This window comes from Mytilus trossulus, chromosome 7 (genome assembly GCF_036588685.1).
Source record: "Mytilus trossulus isolate FHL-02 chromosome 7, PNRI_Mtr1.1.1.hap1, whole genome shotgun sequence".
NCBI classification, from domain to species: Eukaryota; Metazoa; Mollusca; class Bivalvia; order Mytilida; family Mytilidae; genus Mytilus; species Mytilus trossulus.
Genome location: NC_086379.1, coordinates 59,612,848 through 59,632,077, shown reverse-complemented (window position 1 = coordinate 59,632,077; position 19,230 = coordinate 59,612,848). Strand labels below are relative to the sequence as shown.

At 32.3% G+C, this 19,230-nt stretch overlaps 1 protein-coding gene across 1 annotated transcript in view; it reads left to right on the top strand.

Annotated features, from left to right (window-relative positions):
• Positions 1 to 19,230, top strand: part of LOC134725439 (RNA helicase aquarius-like) — a 52,099-nt gene that overhangs the window by 15,031 nt on the left and 17,838 nt on the right. The window contains exons 13-27 of the mRNA XM_063589254.1: positions 297 to 400; positions 882 to 984; positions 1,526 to 1,646; positions 2,109 to 2,201; positions 3,878 to 3,926; positions 4,476 to 4,554; positions 4,844 to 4,943; positions 7,769 to 7,936; positions 8,291 to 8,397; positions 9,211 to 9,380; positions 9,604 to 9,735; positions 10,158 to 10,295; positions 11,075 to 11,255; positions 13,196 to 13,305; positions 14,822 to 14,957. Coding sequence (XP_063445324.1) covers positions 297 to 400; positions 882 to 984; positions 1,526 to 1,646; positions 2,109 to 2,201; positions 3,878 to 3,926; positions 4,476 to 4,554; positions 4,844 to 4,943; positions 7,769 to 7,936; positions 8,291 to 8,397; positions 9,211 to 9,380; positions 9,604 to 9,735; positions 10,158 to 10,295; positions 11,075 to 11,255; positions 13,196 to 13,305; positions 14,822 to 14,957 — 1,791 coding nt within the window. The remainder of the gene's footprint in view (positions 1 to 296; positions 401 to 881; positions 985 to 1,525; positions 1,647 to 2,108; positions 2,202 to 3,877; positions 3,927 to 4,475; positions 4,555 to 4,843; positions 4,944 to 7,768; positions 7,937 to 8,290; positions 8,398 to 9,210; positions 9,381 to 9,603; positions 9,736 to 10,157; positions 10,296 to 11,074; positions 11,256 to 13,195; positions 13,306 to 14,821; positions 14,958 to 19,230) is intronic.

Sequence of the window (19,230 nt, the reverse complement as noted above, 5' to 3'; positions counted from 1 at the left end):
ATTCCATATTTATTTAGTATTATAATGTTTTGAGTGGTTCATAACATTTTCTTTATAATGTATCGTGTATGGATAGTGTGGTGCGCAGCACAGAACATTAAAAGTACAAAATAAACATGGAATTTATTAAGAAATTTCAAGCAGAAAAAATTGAGCTAATTCCATATTTAAAAATAATTCGAAGATCAAATAATAGCCTGTTACATGCAAATGAAAATGTTCTTAATTAACAGAGTTTTTTTGTTATAATATTTGCAAGAGCTTTAACTAATTGATTTCTACTTTTTTTCTTTCAGAAAATGGCTTTTAAATATTTTCCAGACCTACAGAATTTTGCCATAGCTAATATTGCCAGTGTTGACAGCAAGAAATCACTTATCAAGTACTTTGAACCACACAGGTATATTTCTTCCTTACAAGTTCATCATTTCTTTCTGTTCATTAATCACATGTATTTGATACCAATTAAAATCTTACATTTGATTGCATTGAAATATTTGCATAATTTTGTGCTTTTATGCCTTGTACTTCCTGGATCTAATTGAGTTATTTAAGCATGGAACATCGTCTAATATCCTACAGGTGATTTTGACTTTGTGACAGGATTTCTTCCTTGAGTAGTAGTTACTTAGCTAGCCATAAGCAGTTGAGCTAGGGAAGTACTTCTTTAGCTCTGTCACGAAAAGCACTGGTTTGAAACATAGAGATCCCTGGAGTCAGTGATTTTCTAATAAGAATTGTGCTCTCAAGACAAGACAATCTATAGGTAAAGTTTTACAGTAACACCCATGGTCAACTCGCTGTAATGTAATTACTTGCGCTTTGCACATATGTTCCTCTACTGTGAAAATATTGTATATATTTTTGTTTTAATTTAACAGCTCAGCTAATTTACATAAACTTTTGGCATATGCACATGAACTATCACAACCAGATACAGAGGAAAACTGCATTAAAGACAAACAATATCTGATGGAAGTTTTAGTAAGTATTCTTCATTACTTTTTTGCTTTCTGTTCAATAACATTATCATTTTCTGCTTTTGTTAAATTCCTAGTCTTATTATGTCATATTCTCCAAGGATGTTCATTTATAGAAAACCAAGCGTAAATTAAAACTGTATAGCCCCCTTAAAGTGATTCAAATTTCTCTGTGCTGTTGCATCACAAGTTTATCATAATGTACTACACTACAGATTAACAATTTTAAATAACATACAAAGAAAAAGTTTCAAATTATATATTGAACAAATCTTAACTACTAATTTCAGCATTAAAAGTCTATCAAAGAAAGATCTAATATTTTTAAAAAGGGTTTGATATCCAACAATGTATAACTTTTCGTAAGCTTAAAAACAGAACAACACATGTTTGGTCTCTTTAACGTGTACAAGTACCTCCAGATTTTGTCATATAAGCTTGAATATCATTAACTTTTATTAATAAAAAAATACCTTTGAATGTATTAATGGTTTTATAGCAGAGATGTTTACACAATATTTACAACAAGTATATTTGTTTTACAGATATCAAAGCATGCTAAGAGAAAGTCCCAGTTAGAACAACTCAATGAGATGCCACTATATCCAACAGAAGAAATTATCTGGGATGAAAACATTGTACCTACAGAATTCTATTCTGGAGATGGTAGGAAGTTCTTTAGGAGATATTTTATTTGTAATCCTTTCAATATGAATATAAATAAGTGTTCATGACAACTTCTTAATTTTCTGGTTGCTATGCACTGATATACTACTGTCTCATCCAACCTCCTGAGTAGGACACTTATAAATGCAAATCTTATGTGTTGTTTGAATGTATTTGATTCCATTTAAATGTTAAAGGAGAGAAAAGAAAAATTAACTGATTGCATTGTACTTTAAAATAATCCTGATCACATTAGATATGGTGGAGAAATACCTTTTACAATGAGCCACTAACTCTTAGTTTATTCTTTATAAAAAGAATTATCAGAAAGATCGACATGAAAAAATGAAAAAGTTGTTTGATACATGTTCAAAAGAAATGCCAAAACCACACACAATAAAAAAACACCCCACCTAATCATGGTCTCTATCTAAATATGCTAATGTTATACTTATTTTACAGGTTGTCTAGCACTACCTAAATTAAATCTACAGTTTCTGACATTACATGACTACTTATTGAAGAACTTCCACCTGTTTAGACTGGAGTCTACTTGTAAGTGTGTCATGTTTTTATATTTTAAACAAGTGCTCCAAATAAAATCATTGTTTGACGAAAAGCAAAAATGGTAGAGTGGGGGGCTCATATTCGCCCGGGACACAATTTCCCCGTTTTATGATTTTGGGGTATACAAACTTCAAAGGGTGGCTGAAATGGAAGAAATATGCTGATAAATTATGATTTTACAACAAATATGATTATTTTTTAAACTTAAATAAAATTACGGCACTTACTGCAAAAGGTCTGAAAAACGGACAACGATTTTCGGTCAATTTCCTGAAAGAAAAAAAATTTTCCAAAGAACTTTTTCTTAGTAATTTTTTGACTGATTGGCCTAAATTTCTGTTTTTTACACCTCTGAAATGTCTGCTGTTCATCTATATTGAAATTTATTTGATAAATATTATATAAAGTTGCAGTTATTTTGGTTTTAAAAAGATGTGTAAAAACGGCGAATATGTGTCCGCCATTGACAAAATATCAGGAAATTTTAAACACCCTTTATCTTCATATAGAAATATCAGTATACTTCAAAAACATATAGACCTGAACATAAACTGTAGAAAACATGGAAAGATATGGCGAAAATGAGCACCCCACTCTAATAAGTACTTTGCCATTTTTATGCCCCACCTACAATAATAGAGGAGCATTATGTTTTCTGGTCTGGGCGTCCTTCCGTCCGTCCGTTCGTTTGTCTGTTCGTTCGTCTGTCCGTCCATTTGTCCCTCCTTAGGTTAAAGTTTTTGGTCAAGGTAGTTTTTGATAAAGGTGAAGTCCAATCAACTTGAAACTTAGTACACATGTTCCTTATGATATGATCTTTCTTATTTTAAAACAAAATTAGACTGTTGACCCCATTTTCATGGTCCACTGAACATAAAAATTAAAAATGTGAGTTTCAGCTTAAAGTTTTGGTCAAGGTAGATTTTGATGAAGTTAAAGTCCAATCAACTTGACCCTTAGTACACATGTTCCCTATTGGTTGATCTTTTTACTTTTAAGGCCAAATTAGATTTTTTACCCAATTTCACTGTCCATTGAACATGGAAAATGATAATGTGAGTAGGGCATCCGTGTACTTTGGACACGTTCTTGTTTAAATAGATATAGGAAGATGTGGTGTGAGTGCAAATGAGACAACTCTCAATCCAAATAACAATTTATAAAAATAAACCATTACAGGTCAATGTACAGCCTTCAACACAGAGCCCTAGCTCAAACCAAACAACAAGCTATAAAGGGCCCCAAAATTACTAGTGTAAAACCATTAAAACGGGAAAACCAACAATCTAATCTATATAAAAACAAGAAAAAGTAAAGCATGCTAAACATCTTTTTCTAGCAGACTTTCATTGGTTTCTTCCAATTGCAATGGTCTTATCTATATAAAGCATATTATTTGATCTGTCTTTCAAAATATAACAAAACAGTCTAAAACTTTAATTTGAAAAGAATCAAATGAGATTAATTTGGAAAAAAAGAAGCTTCAGTTCAAGAAATCAAAATATTTTTGAAAAGCACATGGGATTTGAAAGAGCATTGTTTCTACAATTATGAAAATAGTACATCATTATTACATTCTATAATAATATCTATTCTGATAGAGTGTCATGGTGCCATAATACTGTGGGTAGATAACTTGTTTTATATTCCTTTGTTTATTACAGATGAAATCAGACAGGATATAGAAGATGCTATCTCACATATGAAACCTTGGTAAGTATTTTTTTGCATTAATTCCCAGTTTTACATTCAACTGTAAATATTAGTACAGTACCATTTCTTTTATGCATCCATAACAATGTTGGTTGTCTTGCCTGCCTATGAGGTGATAGTATATATGAATGTTGACAAGATTTTTACATACTACATGTACAATAAAAAAATAAAAAAAAGAATGTTGCATAATGAGAAAATCATTGCTCTCAATGCTGTGAACATATATAATTGGAAAAGATACTTTTTATTAGGATGATATGACTGTACAGCATAATTATAATGATGAAAGTAGTTTTTAATTGCTCCATATTGTTTATCCAAGTTATTAATGGCTCTAAAACTTAAGAAAACAGAAATGTTATGTATTTTACTTATGAATTTGAAAAAAATTTGGCTAGGATAATAGCAAATTTCTGTTAGCTTTAAAACTTCTGTACACATTTATATGGTAGTTAAAAGAAATGGTAGAACTGATGATTGGATATGCTATTGTAGTCAAACAACTTATAAATTGAGGTAAAGATTATTTCTATTGGTATTTTACAGGCAATCAGAAGAAGGTAACTGTTTGTTTGGTGGATGGGCTAGAATGGCACAACCTGTCTCGGAATTTAATGTTGTTGAGGTAAAATTTAATATGTAGAGTGTTTTGTATAAGTATTTTGTCTCAATTTTAGATTTTGAAAGAATTAATAGGCAGCATCTACAAATTGAAACAAAATGTTGATGGAATATAGCTTTGTTAATATGCCTAGCATCATTATCATGTTGAGAGGTGGGATCTGTACACATTCTAACGACTTAAAAATTATTAAACCTTTCTTTTTTTTTACAAATGTTTTGCCAATTTTCAGTAATATCATTATGATGTTTATTGTTTAGTTGGAGGAGAAGCTAATAATAGTTATTTTTAGGTATCCAAACCACTGGTTGGTGAGAGTCATCCTTCACAAGTGAGAGCAGATGTAACTGTTAGTATCAGTGTTAGACCAGAAATCAAAGCAGAATGGGAAGGTATGTTGATATATCTTATAGAGTGAGGTGCTTATTTTCGCCACATCTTTTCATGTTTTCTACAGTTTATGTTCAGGTCTAAATGTTTCTGAAGTATACTGATATTTCTATATGAAAATAACTTCAAATGCAAAATATTCTTAAGCTTGAAAATGTGTTTGTTTGAATATAATCATCTAAAAAGTTAGATTAAAGGGTTTCTGAAATTTCCTGATTTTTTGTCAATGGGGGACACATATTCGCTGTTTTTACATATCTATTTAAAACTGAATAACATCAGCTTTAAACAACATTGATCAAATCAATTTCACTATAGATGAATAGCAGACATTTCAAAGGTGTTAAGAACTGAAATTTAGAGCATTCAGTCAAAGAATTACTTAAAAATACTTCTTTGAATTTGTGTTTTTTCCTCAGGAAATTGGCCGAAAATCGTTGTCCGTTTTTCTGTCCTTTTCAGTAGGTGCCGCAACTTTGTCTCAGTTTTAAGAAATAATGATATTTGGTATATAATATCATTAACTGGTATATATCTTCAATTTCAACCACCCTTTGAAGTTTTTACACCTCAAAATCATAAAAGGGCGAAATTTTTTCTCATTGTTTAAGGCTTTGCAGTGGTAGTTGTTAATTTCAATGTAATTTGGTCTCTTGTGGAGAGTTCTCTCAATTAGTCTGCAATCAAACCACATCTTCTTTTTATATAGATTTGTTTTTGTCAAATTGTTTTATAAGTTTGTAAACCAATGATATATTCAAACATTTGATAATATTTAGAAGTCTGTAGAGTGTAGACTCTATTATAATGAATCTTATTGAAGAAATTGATAAACAATTATAAACGTTTTACATAAAATAATTATACCCTCGCTTAAAAAAAGGGGGGTTATACTGTTTTACCTCTGTCTGTCCGTCAGTCCGTCAGTCCTTCAGTCCGTCCTTCAGTCCGTCCGTCAGTCAGTCCGTCCCATGAAACTTTCGTCACATTTTTCTCAGGAACTACAATACAAGGATTTCTAAAATTTGGTTTCATGGTTTATCTAAGTCAGCTATACTGTGTGATGCGTTTTCAGATTGATCACTTGACAACTTCCTGTTTACCGAACACTTGTATGATTTTACACATGATAGCCAGGTTGAAAATTTTCGTCACATTTTTCTCAGGAACTACAATACAAGGATTTCTGAAATTTGGTTTCAGGGTTTATCTAAGTCAGCTATACGGTGTGATGCGTTTTCAGATTGATCACTTGACTACTTCCTGTTTACCAAACACTTGTATGATTTTACACATGATAGCCAAGTTGAAAATTTTCGTCACATTTTTCTCAGGAACTACAATACAAGGATTTCTGAAATTTGGTTTCAGGGTTTATCTAAGTCAGCTATACCGTGTGATGCGTTTTCAGATTGATCACTTGACAACTTCCTGTTTACCGAACACTTGTATGATTTTACACATGATAGCCAAGTTGAAAATTTTCGTCACATTTTTCTCAGGAACTACAATACAAGGATTTCTGAAATTTGGTTTCAGGGTTTATCTAAGTCAGCTATACCGTGTGATGCGTTTTCAGATTGATCACTTGACTACTTCCTGTTTACCAAACACTTGTATGATTTTACACATGATAGCCAAGTTGAAAATTTTTCGTCACATTTTTCTCAGGAACTACAATACAAGGAGTTCTGAAATTTGGTTTCAGGGTTTATCTAAGTCAGCTATACCGTGTGATGCGTTTTCAGATTGATCACTTAACAACTTCCTGTTTACCGAACACTTGTATGATTTTACACATGATAGCTAAGTTGAAAATTTTCGTCACATTTTTCTCAGGAACTACAATACAAGGATTTCTGAAATTTGGTTTCAGGGTTTATCTAAGTCAGCTATACCGTGTGATGCGTTTTCAGATTGATCACTTGACTACTTCCTGTTTACCTCTCAGGAACTACAATACAAGGATTTCTGAAATTTGGTTTCAGGGTTTATCTAAGTCAGCTATACTGTGTGATGCGTTTTCAGATTGATCACTTGACTACTTCCTGTTTACCAAACACTTGTATGATTTTACACATGATAGCCAAGTTGAAAATTTTCAACACATTTTTCTCAGGAACTACAATACAAGGATTTCTGAAATTTGGTTTCAGGGTTTATCTAAGTCAGCTATACGGTGTGATGCGTTTTCAGATTGATCACTTGACAACTTCCTGTTTACCGAACACTTTTACGATTTTACACATGATAGCCAAGTTGAAAATTTTCGTCACATTTTTCTCAGGAACTACAATACAAGGATTTCTGAAATTTTGTTTCAGGATTTATATAAGTCAGCTATACCGTGTGATGCGTTTTCAGATTGATCACTTGACAACTTCCTGTTTACCGAACACTTGCATATTTTTACACTATTAATATTATCCACTTGCGGCGGGGGTATCATCAGTGAGCAGTAGCTCGCAATTTACTTGTCTGGCTTTGTCTATGCCAAAAGAAGATCCTACTTCAATTGAAATTAGATGTCTTATTGAATTTTCATTTAAACAGACCCTTCAATTTTTAATTTAAATTGTGAGTTTCAGAACTGATGCATACAATTTGTTAATGGACTTTGAGATATTCATGTAAAAAGCTTAATTTAGTTTCAAGTTCTGAATAATAAATAAAACATTGCTTCATCACAAAACATTTGAAAACAGAAGTTTTGTTGCTACTTTCAGAAAAAAAAACTTTATTTTAGTGTCATATAAATGGAAATATATGTTCATAGAATTATTACTTGTCAGTATAAATTTATCTCTTTAATTAACATTATTTTTAGGATTAAGGAAACATGATGTAGCTTTCCTTATAACACTACGGCCAACAGTTCCAATGAGTCACAAATATAACCATAAAGAACCATTTATACCACAAGTTGGACTGACATATGTCAGAGGATGTGAAATAGAGGGCATGTTGGATGCAGAAGGCAAAGTTATAGAGGAAGGTATGTATTTAGTGAATGATATAAAATGTATAAAGAAGAACGAAATTATTCTGTTAACTAGTAAGGAATTTCAGAAGGATTATTAGTGACAGCTTATTTGCAAAAACATTAATCATGTGAAATATTCTAAAATGGAAGTAAGGAATATTCATAATTAAACACCAAAACAAAGTAAAGAAAAGTTTGCATATGAGCAGTAAAGGGGAGGTACCGGTTTTGAAAGATATAACAAGCTGAATGAAAAAGGATAAATGTATTCTTAGCCTCCCAGTAAAATTGTGTAGTTAAATTTTATTCCGTACACTACATGTAAAAGCAAACATTATGATTTATCAAAATTTTTGTCCATATCAGGACCAGAGCCCAAACCAGATTTGCCTGGTGACTTAAGAACTTTTAGGGTGTGGTTAGATCCCAATCAGTACCAACAAGACATGGCAGGTACAGCAGAAGGTAAAGAGGTAAGTGCAGTTTATATATTTTTATCTTATGAATTTTTTTTAGTATGAAGTTTTTTGATATATGTATGGTTTGATGACATGGTTTAAAGTTATGGCCTCTTGCTTTATTTATCGGGTTTGAACTGTCAATTAAAGAACAAAGGACAAGGATTTAAACCAATACAGGTAAACCTACAACAATTAGTAAAACCCATAGGTATAGTAGTCACTTTAACCCTAATATTGGCTTTTATTAAGTTTAGAATTGAGTCTCAGTAAAAAGCCAATTCAATAAAACCAAATCATTTTAACAAAACCTGTGTCTATACTTTATAACAGCTGTCATAATACTAGTTAGATATATAATTTCAAAACACTTTCCAGAAATTTGTATTACTGTTAATAAAGTGTTTTTATATCCATATACATTCTATATTAGAAAGTACACAAACTAATAACACCTTTATGCATGAGACTTTTATGTTCATTCATGAAATAATTTATATAATAAAATTGAGAATGGAAATGGGGAATGTGTCAAAGAGACAACAACCCGACCATAGAAAAAAACAACAGCAGAAGGTCACCAACAGGTCTTCAATGTAGCGAGAAATTCCCGCACCCGGAGGCGTCCTTCAGCTGGCCCCTAAACAAGTATATACTAGTTCAGTGATAATGAACCCCATACTAATTTCCAAATTGTACACAAGAAACTAAAATTAAAATAATACAAGACTAACAAAGGTCAGAGGAATCCTGACTTGGGACAGGCGCAAAAATCATTTTTGGCTATAAGATATTATTTAAAAAATGATTTAAACCTTTATATTACAGGATGCATATGAAACATTTAATGTAATAATGAGAAGAAAGCCTAAAGAGAACAATTTTAAAGCAGTGCTGGAAACGTTAAGAGATCTAATGAATACACATTTTGTGGTACCTGACTGGTTGCATGATCTTATTCTAGGCTATGGGGAACCAGATGCAGCTCATTACTCAAAGTAAGAATTTATCATGGTTGTTGAACACATCTATCATATAAACTTTTCTTTTTAAACAAATTCTAGAAATTGTCTAAATCTTAAAAAATATATTCATTTTGCACCAATAGTCTAATTGATTTAAAATTTTTGCATCAACATAAGTATTTTCCCCCAAAAAAGTGTAAATAAATTGCAATTTAGAGACACAGTTACAATTAACAAAATATATTATTTGTTTCAGATTACATAACCAGATAGAAAATTTAAATTGGAATGATACCTTTTTATCGATGGATCATTTACGAGCCAGTTTTCCTAACTGCCCTATAGAAGTCACCACGGATGATGTCGCTAAACATATACCGCCATTCAGGTAGGTTACATACATTGTCATGGGTCTGTGAAAAAAACACAACATTATTGATATAAAAATTGACCATTTGGCTACAAAATATTCTGTTCTGCATATAATATGTTATATAAAACGATAACAAAGTTAGAAAACTGTGAATATAAATCATTGCAAAAATTGGCTGAAAGGTCTTAACAAGAAGTTGGATAACTGTATAAACTTACACAATGTTGCTAGTTTAAATTTTATGTTTTCTACTACTTTTTATACTATAATAGCAAACACAGTCTTTTTTTAAGTGATTCAAGTGCTGATCAGAAGCTAAGCAGTATGGTTTATGATTAATGAATAATGTACATGGAGAATTTACAAACCTGTTTTAATTGAATGCACATAATAATGAATAGAAAAAGTATTACCTTCTTTCTTATTCTTGATTTTAGGTTATCTATCAAAGATATAGAGTCTGATAGTAATAAAAGAAAGGAAGGGGAGGATGAACCCAAGACACAGAGACATATTATAGTAGATCCTTATGTCATATCTAACAGAGGACCTTATCCTTATTGTTTACCTAAAAAGTAAGTTATTAGGCCATTTTATCAGAATTTGTATTTTTGTTTACTCAAAGTATAGATGTTTATACTTGAAGATCTAGTCAGCATTAAGTTGAGATGCAACAACAAAATAATAATCATATGATGGATTATGTAAATCTGAAATGTCAATAGCAGAATATATTTGAATACATGTGTTCATTTTTAGTTAACTAATAAATTCTTTATTTAAAGAGGGTAAACTCAATTAGTTACAATAAACTTATCTTCCCTAATTATACATGTATGCTGATTACAAAAGGAGTAGGTCTAGTAAGACCCCTTTTTGGCCCCAAAATTTAGCAGTTTTACAAAAATGTTAAAAAATGTAAACTTTAAGTTGTTCATTATACAGTAAAATGCTTCTGCTACATAAATATGGGCTGTTTTTTGGCATGATAATGCACATTTATCGGGCACTAGCACCATAAAGTCATGCTAAATTACTGAAATCGTCAAAATTCTAGCAAATTAGTTAAAATTTTAGAAGGTTTTCGTGTAAAACGAAAGTGGCCGCATTCGTGTTTATCCTTAATATTGAAATGTTAGTTGTATTTTATTTGATAATCTTTTGTCAGAGGAACCTGAAATTTGAGGCTAAAATCGGTCCTTACCTGACCTACTCCTTTGTCAAGGAAATTGGTAATTTAATAAAGCTGTCTAATACAGTTCATATGATGTCTGCAATAAGCTGTAGATGTGATAACAACTCATGTTAATCATCCTATGATCATCTTCCTAAATTTTGAATGTTTTGTTTATAGAAATAGTGTTCCATTTACGCCAACTCAGACAGAAGCTATCTATTCTGGTATGCAGCCAGGACTGACCATCATTGTAGGACCTCCAGGAACTGGCAAAACTGATGTCGCTGTACAAATTATATCTAATATATACCACAACTATTCTGATCAGAGAACATTAATAGTTACACATTCTAATCAGGTCAGATATTACGTTAATAGTGTATAAAACCAGAAAATTTTATAATTTTTGTTCAAGTTGACTCTGTGCACGTTACAGTCCATGGTCTAAATGGTTTGTGTTGAAAAGAAGTTTTCATATTTTAACATCTGTCCATATGTTTTATACAGATAACAAATACAATCTTCATACAAATCTTCAAATGCATGTGGGTGAATTATTTGAAAAAACATGTACCAACCTTCTATAAATATTTAATAAAAGGCAGTTGGTTATCACAAAGACTCAATGGTAAGCTATATAAACAACTTTTTGGCAGAAAAAAATGTAAGAGTAAAACTTATTATGTTCAGGGGCGGATCCCGCCATTTTAAAAAGGGGGGGGGGGGGGGGGGGGGGGTGTTTCAAACCCAAGACAAAGGGGGGGTTGCAATTATATGTCCCCATTCAAATGCATTGATGGTTCAAAAAAAAGGGGGTGTTCTAACCCCCTATCCCCCCCAACCCCCCTGGATCCGCGCCTGATGTTTAACCAAAATGCACAACATTTTTAGCTCACCTGGCCCAAAGGGCCAAGTGAACTTATGCCATCACTTGGCGTCCGTAGTCTGTCGTCGTAAACTATTTCAAGAATCTTCTCCTCTGAAACTACTAGGCCAAATACTTGCAAACTTTAACTGAATGTTCCTTAGGGTATCTAGTTTATAAATTGTATCCGAAGTTTTGATCTATTAGCAAACATGGTCGCCATTGCTAAAAATAGAACATAGGGGTCAAATGCAGTTTTTGGCTTATAACTCAAAAACCAAAGCATTTAGGGCAAATCTGACAAAGTGTAATATTGTGTATCAGGTCAAGATCTATCTGCCCTGAAATTTTCAGATGAATCAGACAACCCGTTGCTGGGTTGCTGCCCCTGAATTGGTAATTTCAAGGAAATTTTCCTGTTTTTGGTTATTATCTTGAATATTATTATAGATAGAGATAAACTGTAAACAGCAATAATGTTCAGCAAAGTAAGATCTACAAATAAGTCAACATGACGAAAATGGTCAGTTGACCCCTTTAGGAGTTATTGCCCTTTATAGTCAATTTTTAACCATTTTTCGTAAATCTTAGTAATCTTTTACAAAAATCTTCTCCTCTGAAACTACTGGGCCAAATACTTCCAAACTTAAACTAAATGTTCCTTAGGGTATCTAGTTTGTAAATTGTATCTGCAGTTTTGATCCATCAACAAACATGGTCGCCATTGCTAAAAATAGAACATAGGGGTCAAATGCAGTTTTTGGCTAATAACTCAAAAACCAAAGCATTTAGAGCAAATCTGACTTGGGGTAATATTGTTAATCAGGTCAAGATGTATCTGCCATGTAATTTTCAGATGAATCAGACAGCCCGTTGTTGGGTTGCTGCCCCTGAATTGGTAATTTTAAGGAAATTTTGCTGTTTTTGGTTATTATCTTGAATATTATTATAGATAGAGATAAACTGTAAACAGCAATAATGTTCAGCAAAGTAAGATCTACAAATAAGTCAATTTGACGAAAATGGTCAGTTGACCCCTTAAGGAGTTATTGCCCTTTAAAGACTTTTTTCACAATTTGTTCATCATGTTGACTTACTTTAAAAAATCTTCTCCTTTGAAACTGCTGTATCAATTTCAGCCAGACTTAGGCTAAATGAGTTTCAGAGTATCTAGTATAAATTTTATATTTTATTTCCTTGTATGTCAAGAAACAGCTTCTATGGCTAAAATAGAACATAGAAGAAAATGATTATTTTTTTTGGCTTTTGAAGAAAATAGGACGATCCAAAGAACATTTAAATAAATTGAAAAGCCAAAATAATCATTGATGAGAGATTTAACCAAAAGAATTAAGGTGAGCGATTCAGGCTCTTGAGAGCCTCTTGTTTTCTTGAGACATCAGAGTCTTATATAATACATTTTTGTTATTTAGGCTTTAAATCAACTGTTTGAGAAGATCATGGCTTTAGACATTGATGAGAGACATTTACTACGTCTTGGTCATGGAGAAGAGGCATTAGAAACAGAAAAAGATTTTAGCAGGTAAGAACATGTTTTCATTTTTTGAGTTCATGAACTAAAAGGTCAATGTAAGCTATTGCCATCACTTGATTTCTTGTGGCATGGGTCTTCTTCACCAAGTATTATTTTTTTTCACAACTGAAATAACTGGATAGAATGTTACCAAACTTGACTTGAATGATTCATAGAGCATCATATTTATAAAGTATATCCTTGAATATGATCCATCAAAAAACATGGCCAGTTTGTGTGTAACTTGATCATATGTTTTGGAAAAATTGAGAGTGAATGTGGATCAAAGCTGCTTACAAGCATTCTTGTGCATGAAAGATTGCTGCCATTTTTAAGTTCACCTGGCCCGAAGGGCCAATTGAGGTTTTTCCATCACTTTGCATTCATAGTCCTTCCTCCGTCGTCCGTCTGTCGTCCAGTGTCGTTAACTTTTGCAAAAATCTTCTCCTCTGAAACTACAGGGCCAAATCAAATCAAACTTGGCCACAACTATCATTGGGATATCTAGTTTAAAAAATGTGTCCGGTGACCCGGCCAACCAATCAAGATGGCCACCATGGCTAAAAAATAGAACATAGGGGTAAAATGCAGTTTTTGACTTATAACTCAAAAACCAAAGCATTTAGAGCAAATCTGACTATAGTAAAATATTTTATCAGGTTAAGATCTATCTGCCCTGAAATTTTCAAATGAAGTAATATTGGACAACTGATTGTTGGCTTGCTACCCATAATTGGTAATTTTAAGGAAATTTTGCTGTTTTGGTGATTATTTTGGATATTATTATAGCCATGGCTAAAAATAGAACATAGGGTAAAATGCAGTTTTTGGCTTATAACTCAAAAACCAAAGCGTTTAGAGCAAATCTGACTGGGGTCAAAATGTTTATAATGGTAAAGATCTATCTGCCTTGAATCTGACAACCCGTTGTTGGGTTGCTGCCCCTGATTTGGTAGTTTTAAGGAAATTTTGCTGTTTTTGGTTATTTTCTTGAATATTATTATAGATAGAGATAAACTGTAAACAGCAATAATGTTCAGCAAAGTCAGATTTACAAATAAGTCATCATTACGGAAATGGTCAATTGAGTTATTTAAATTTTTACTAACATTTTCCTCTGAAACTACTGGGCCAAATTCATTATAGATAGAGATAATTGTAAGCAGAATGTTCAGTAAAGTAAGATGTACAAACACATCACCATCACGTAAACACAATTTTGTCATGAATCCATCTGTTTCCATTGTTTAATATTCACATAGACAAAGGTGAGTGACACAGGCTCTAGATATTTATTGGCATATTTTTGCCAGGTAAAAGATTAAGGCTTCTTAGGACTTTTCTATGACTAATAATGATGAATTTCAATGATTCCAATATGTTCATCCAGCAATCCAAACACCAGTTTTTAGGTAAAGAAAAGTCGGCCTCACATTGACAAAAAGTCTGGAGTTTGATTTATATAAGGGAGGTAGTAATGGTATTGTTGCTGATATTTCATAAGCTGCATCTATTTTTTTTGTAGATATGGAAGAGTAAACTATGTCCTTGCTCAGAGATTGGAATTGTTAGAAGAAGTAGGAAGATTACAATCTAGTTTAAGTGTGATAGGAGATATGTCTCACACATGTGAAACAGCTGGCTATTTCTATCTTTATCAGGTATGATTACTAACAGAAGTTGTAAATAAAATATCGCACGCTTACCACAGCCCTATAAAAAACTTTAGAATGCTAATTCCCTCCATACATTATAGTGTCATATTGCTCATGCATGTTGAAAAACTAAATAAATAATTTTTTGGCTAAGAAAAAAATACCCATACTCCCCCCCCCCCCCCCCCCAAAAAAAAAAAAAAAAAAAAAAAAAAAAAACAAACCCATATGACAATGAGAAATCATGACATGACATTACAAGACAAGAAATGTCAAAAACTTGTGAAAACATGTGATATAGTTTCAGATTTTTTTTATATGAGCAATGTTCATAGTATTTGTTAATATAAAAAACAAAATTCTACTGTAAACTTTTATTGTATTCAACAGAAGTCTGTTTTGCTGCTTTGACAATAGCACAAGGCACATATATAAAAATTTATTCAGATTGGTCCCCTTCACCTTTATTGAAAGTATGACAAAAAGTTTATTTATAGAAATGTTATTTTTTTTATGATTATAGCCCAAAAATAGGTAAAAATTGATGAACAATGGAAAAATCATCAAAATTGGATACTTCCAAAGGACCGTAGCAAAAAAAGAAGTGCACCACCATATGATTTTTTCTTCACCAACTATTTATTTAAAGTCATATAAACTCAAAAACAGGTCTAGAAAAAAGGTTAATTCTAGATATATTTGGCTCCTGAGAGGTGTACATCCTAATTTAATGCCCTCACAACTGAAAGTTGGGAGGCATATTGTTTTACCCCTGTATATCCTCCTTTCATGTGTCCCATTATAAGAATATAGTTATTCCGCATAACTCCTCCTTCAGTTTAAATCTAAGGAAGTTTTCACTTTTGGCTGTTTGTAACTAAATTGAAGGTGTGCATGAGATCAGGGTTTTGATTTTTGTCGAGGCTGCAACTTTTGTTGCATAAAGCTTTACATAGTGATAGTGATCAGGCAACAGCGGTGTTAGCTAACTTCTTAAAAGCTTTATATTTTAGAAGGTGGAAAACCTGGATGCTTCATACTTTGTATATAGATGCCTCATGTTACGAAGTTTCTGTAAGTCACATTTCCAATGTCCTTGACCTCATTTTCATGGTTCAGTGACTACTTGAATATAAAAGTAAATAAATAAGATTTTTGTAATGTTAACTTCTTTCTTAATAGATCTAGTATATTCGGTGTATGGAAGGACTGTAAGGTGTACATTTCCAACTGGTAGGTGTCATCTGACCTTAACCTCATTTTTATGGTTCAGTGGTTATAGTTAAGTTTTTGTGTTTTGGTCTGTTTTTCTTATACTATATACAATAGGTCTACAATATTTGGTGTATGGAATGATTGTAAGGTGTACATATCTAGCTGACAGGTCTCATCTGACCTTGACCTCATTTTCATGGTTCAGTAGTCAAATTTAAGTTTTTGAGATTTAGGTCTTTTTTTCTAATACTAATTGCAATAGGTCAACTATATTTGGTGTATGGAAATATTTTATGATCTAAATGTCTGTTGCACAGGTTTTGTTTTTAACGTGACCTCATTTTCACGGTTCATTGCTAATAAGGCGAAAGTATTTTTGTGTTGGTCTGATTTTTGTCAAGCCTGTGACTTTAGTTGCAGAAAGCTCGACATAGAGATAGTGATCTACAGCGGCGGGGTAAGCTCACTTCTTAACAGCTTCATTTTTTAGAAGGTAGAAGACCTGGATGCTAAATACTTTGTATACAAATGCCTCATGTTACAAAGTTTCTGTCAGTCACATGTCCAATGTCCTTGACCTCATTTTCATGTTTAAGTGACTACTTGAAAATAAAGTTAAGATATTTTGTAATGTTAAATTTTCTCTTATTATAAATAATAGGATAACTATATGTATGTGCATACCTTGCAAGGTCTTCATGCCCTTCAGACAGTTTTCACTTGACCTGGACCTCATTTCATGGATCAGTGAACAAGGTTAAGTTTTGGTGGTCAAGTCCATATCTCAGATATTATAAGCAATAGGTTTAGTATATTCTGTGTATGGAAGGACTGTAAGGTGTACATGTCCAACTGGCAGGTGTCATCTGACCTTGACCTCATTTTCATGGTTCAGTTGTTATAGTTAAGTTTTTGTGGTTTTGTCTGTTTTTCTTATACATTATGCAATAGGTCTACTATATTTGGTGTATGGAATGATTGTAAGGTGTACATATCTAGCTGACAGGTCTCATCTGACAATGACCTCATTTTCATGGTTCAGTAGTCAAATTTAAGTTTTTGAGATTTAGGTCTTTTTTTCTAATACTAATTGCAATAGGTCAACTATATTTGGTGTATGGAAATATTTTATGATCTATATGTCTGTTGCACAGGTTTTGTTCTTACCGTGACCTCATTTTCACGGTTCATTGCTAATAAGGCGAAAGTATTTTTGTGTTGGTCTGATTTTTGTCATGCCTGTTGCAGAAAGCTCAACATAGAGATAGTGACTACAGCGGCGGCGTAAGCTCACTTCTTAACAGCTTCATTTTTTAGAAGGTAGAAGACCTGGATGCTAAATAGTTTGTATACAAATGCCTCATGTTACAAAGTTTCTGTCAGTCACATGTCCAATGTCCTTGACCTCATTTTCATGGTTCAGTGACTACTTGAAAAAAAGTTAAGATATTTTGTAATGAGAAATTCTCTCTTAATATAAATAATAGGATAACTATATGTATGTGCATAGCTTGCAAGGTCTTCATGCCCTTCAGACAGTTTTCACTTGACCTGGACCTCATTTCATGGATCAGTGAACAAGGTTAAGTTTTGGTGGTCAAGTCCATATCTCAGATACTATAAGCAATAGGTTTAGTATATTCTGTGTATGAAAGGACTGTAAGGTGTACATGTCCAACTGGCAGGTGTCATCTGACCTTGACCCCATTTTCATGGTTCAGTGGTTATAGTTAAGTTTTTATGGTTTTGTCTGTTTTTCTTATACATTATGCAATAGGTCTACTATATTTGGTTTATGGAATGATTGTAAGTTGTACATGTCTAGCTGGCAGGTGTCATCTGACCTTGACCTCATTTTCATGATTCAGTGGTCAAAGTTTTTTTTTTTTTAGTTTTGGTCATTTTTTCTAATACTATATGCAATAGGTCAACTATATTTGGTGTATGGAAATATTTTACGATCAATATCAGTTGTTTTAATATCAGTTGTGCAGGTTTCATTTGACCTTGACCTCATTTTCAAGTTTCATTGCTCAGTGTTAAGTTTTTTTGTGTTTTTGTCTGTTTTTCTTAAATTTTAAGCAATAGGTCAACTATATGTGTTGTATGGAAAAATTGTTAGCTGTACATGTCTGCTTGGCATTGTTCATCTGACCTTGGCCTCATTTTCATCGTTCATTGGTCAATGTTTAGTCTAGGTTAATGTAAAGTTTATGTGACCGTTGTAATAATGCTTTATATTTAGCGCTATCAACATAATATCAATGATGAGTATAGAAGGCGAGACATTTCAGTGTGTGCACTTTTGTTATCAATATTTGTCTTTTTGGAGATAGTTGAATTTTGTGGTTTATTTTGGTTAATCCAGAAAAGCGCTTCAGACGCAAAGAATTATTAAGCATGTTGTTTTCATATAGATTCAACCACTGCATAGAGTGTGATATAATATTTATTCACTCGAGACAGTTAAATTTTCAAATTTAAAACGCGAGGCTCACTGAGGTTTTTAGATATTTAAAATTAAACTGTCAAAAGTAAATAAATATGGTATTACACAAGATTTTGTTGTGGAATCTGTTTCTCTAATGTTTTTTTTTAACAATAAGCAGGCAAACGTATGCTTTCTTTTGAAATGATCTGCAAAAAGATGTGTTCTTTCTCTGTGATGTCATCAGGCAAGGTTGTATTTTTTACAAAGTAAATTCTGAAGAAAGCAATTAAATATGATGTCATAATTGAATTTTGACCAATATAGAACTGAGATCAAACGAACCACATGTTGATTAGATGAAAATAACATGTTTTATAACAAGCCTTTCTAAAATTGTCCTTTTACAAATTTTGAAATTACATAAAAAAGGTGTCAACCCCTGTGCGCAAAGTTACCTTAGATGGATTTGGCCCCTTTTTTTAGGTATTTTTTTGTCATATGGCTCTTCAACTGTATCAGTACATTTTTGTGTACTTATACATCCTCAGCTTTCAAATATTTAAATTTGAGTGCTTCTGATGAAGGTAAATCCAATTTTTTGTTCAAACTTGAAAAAATATATCACCAATTAGA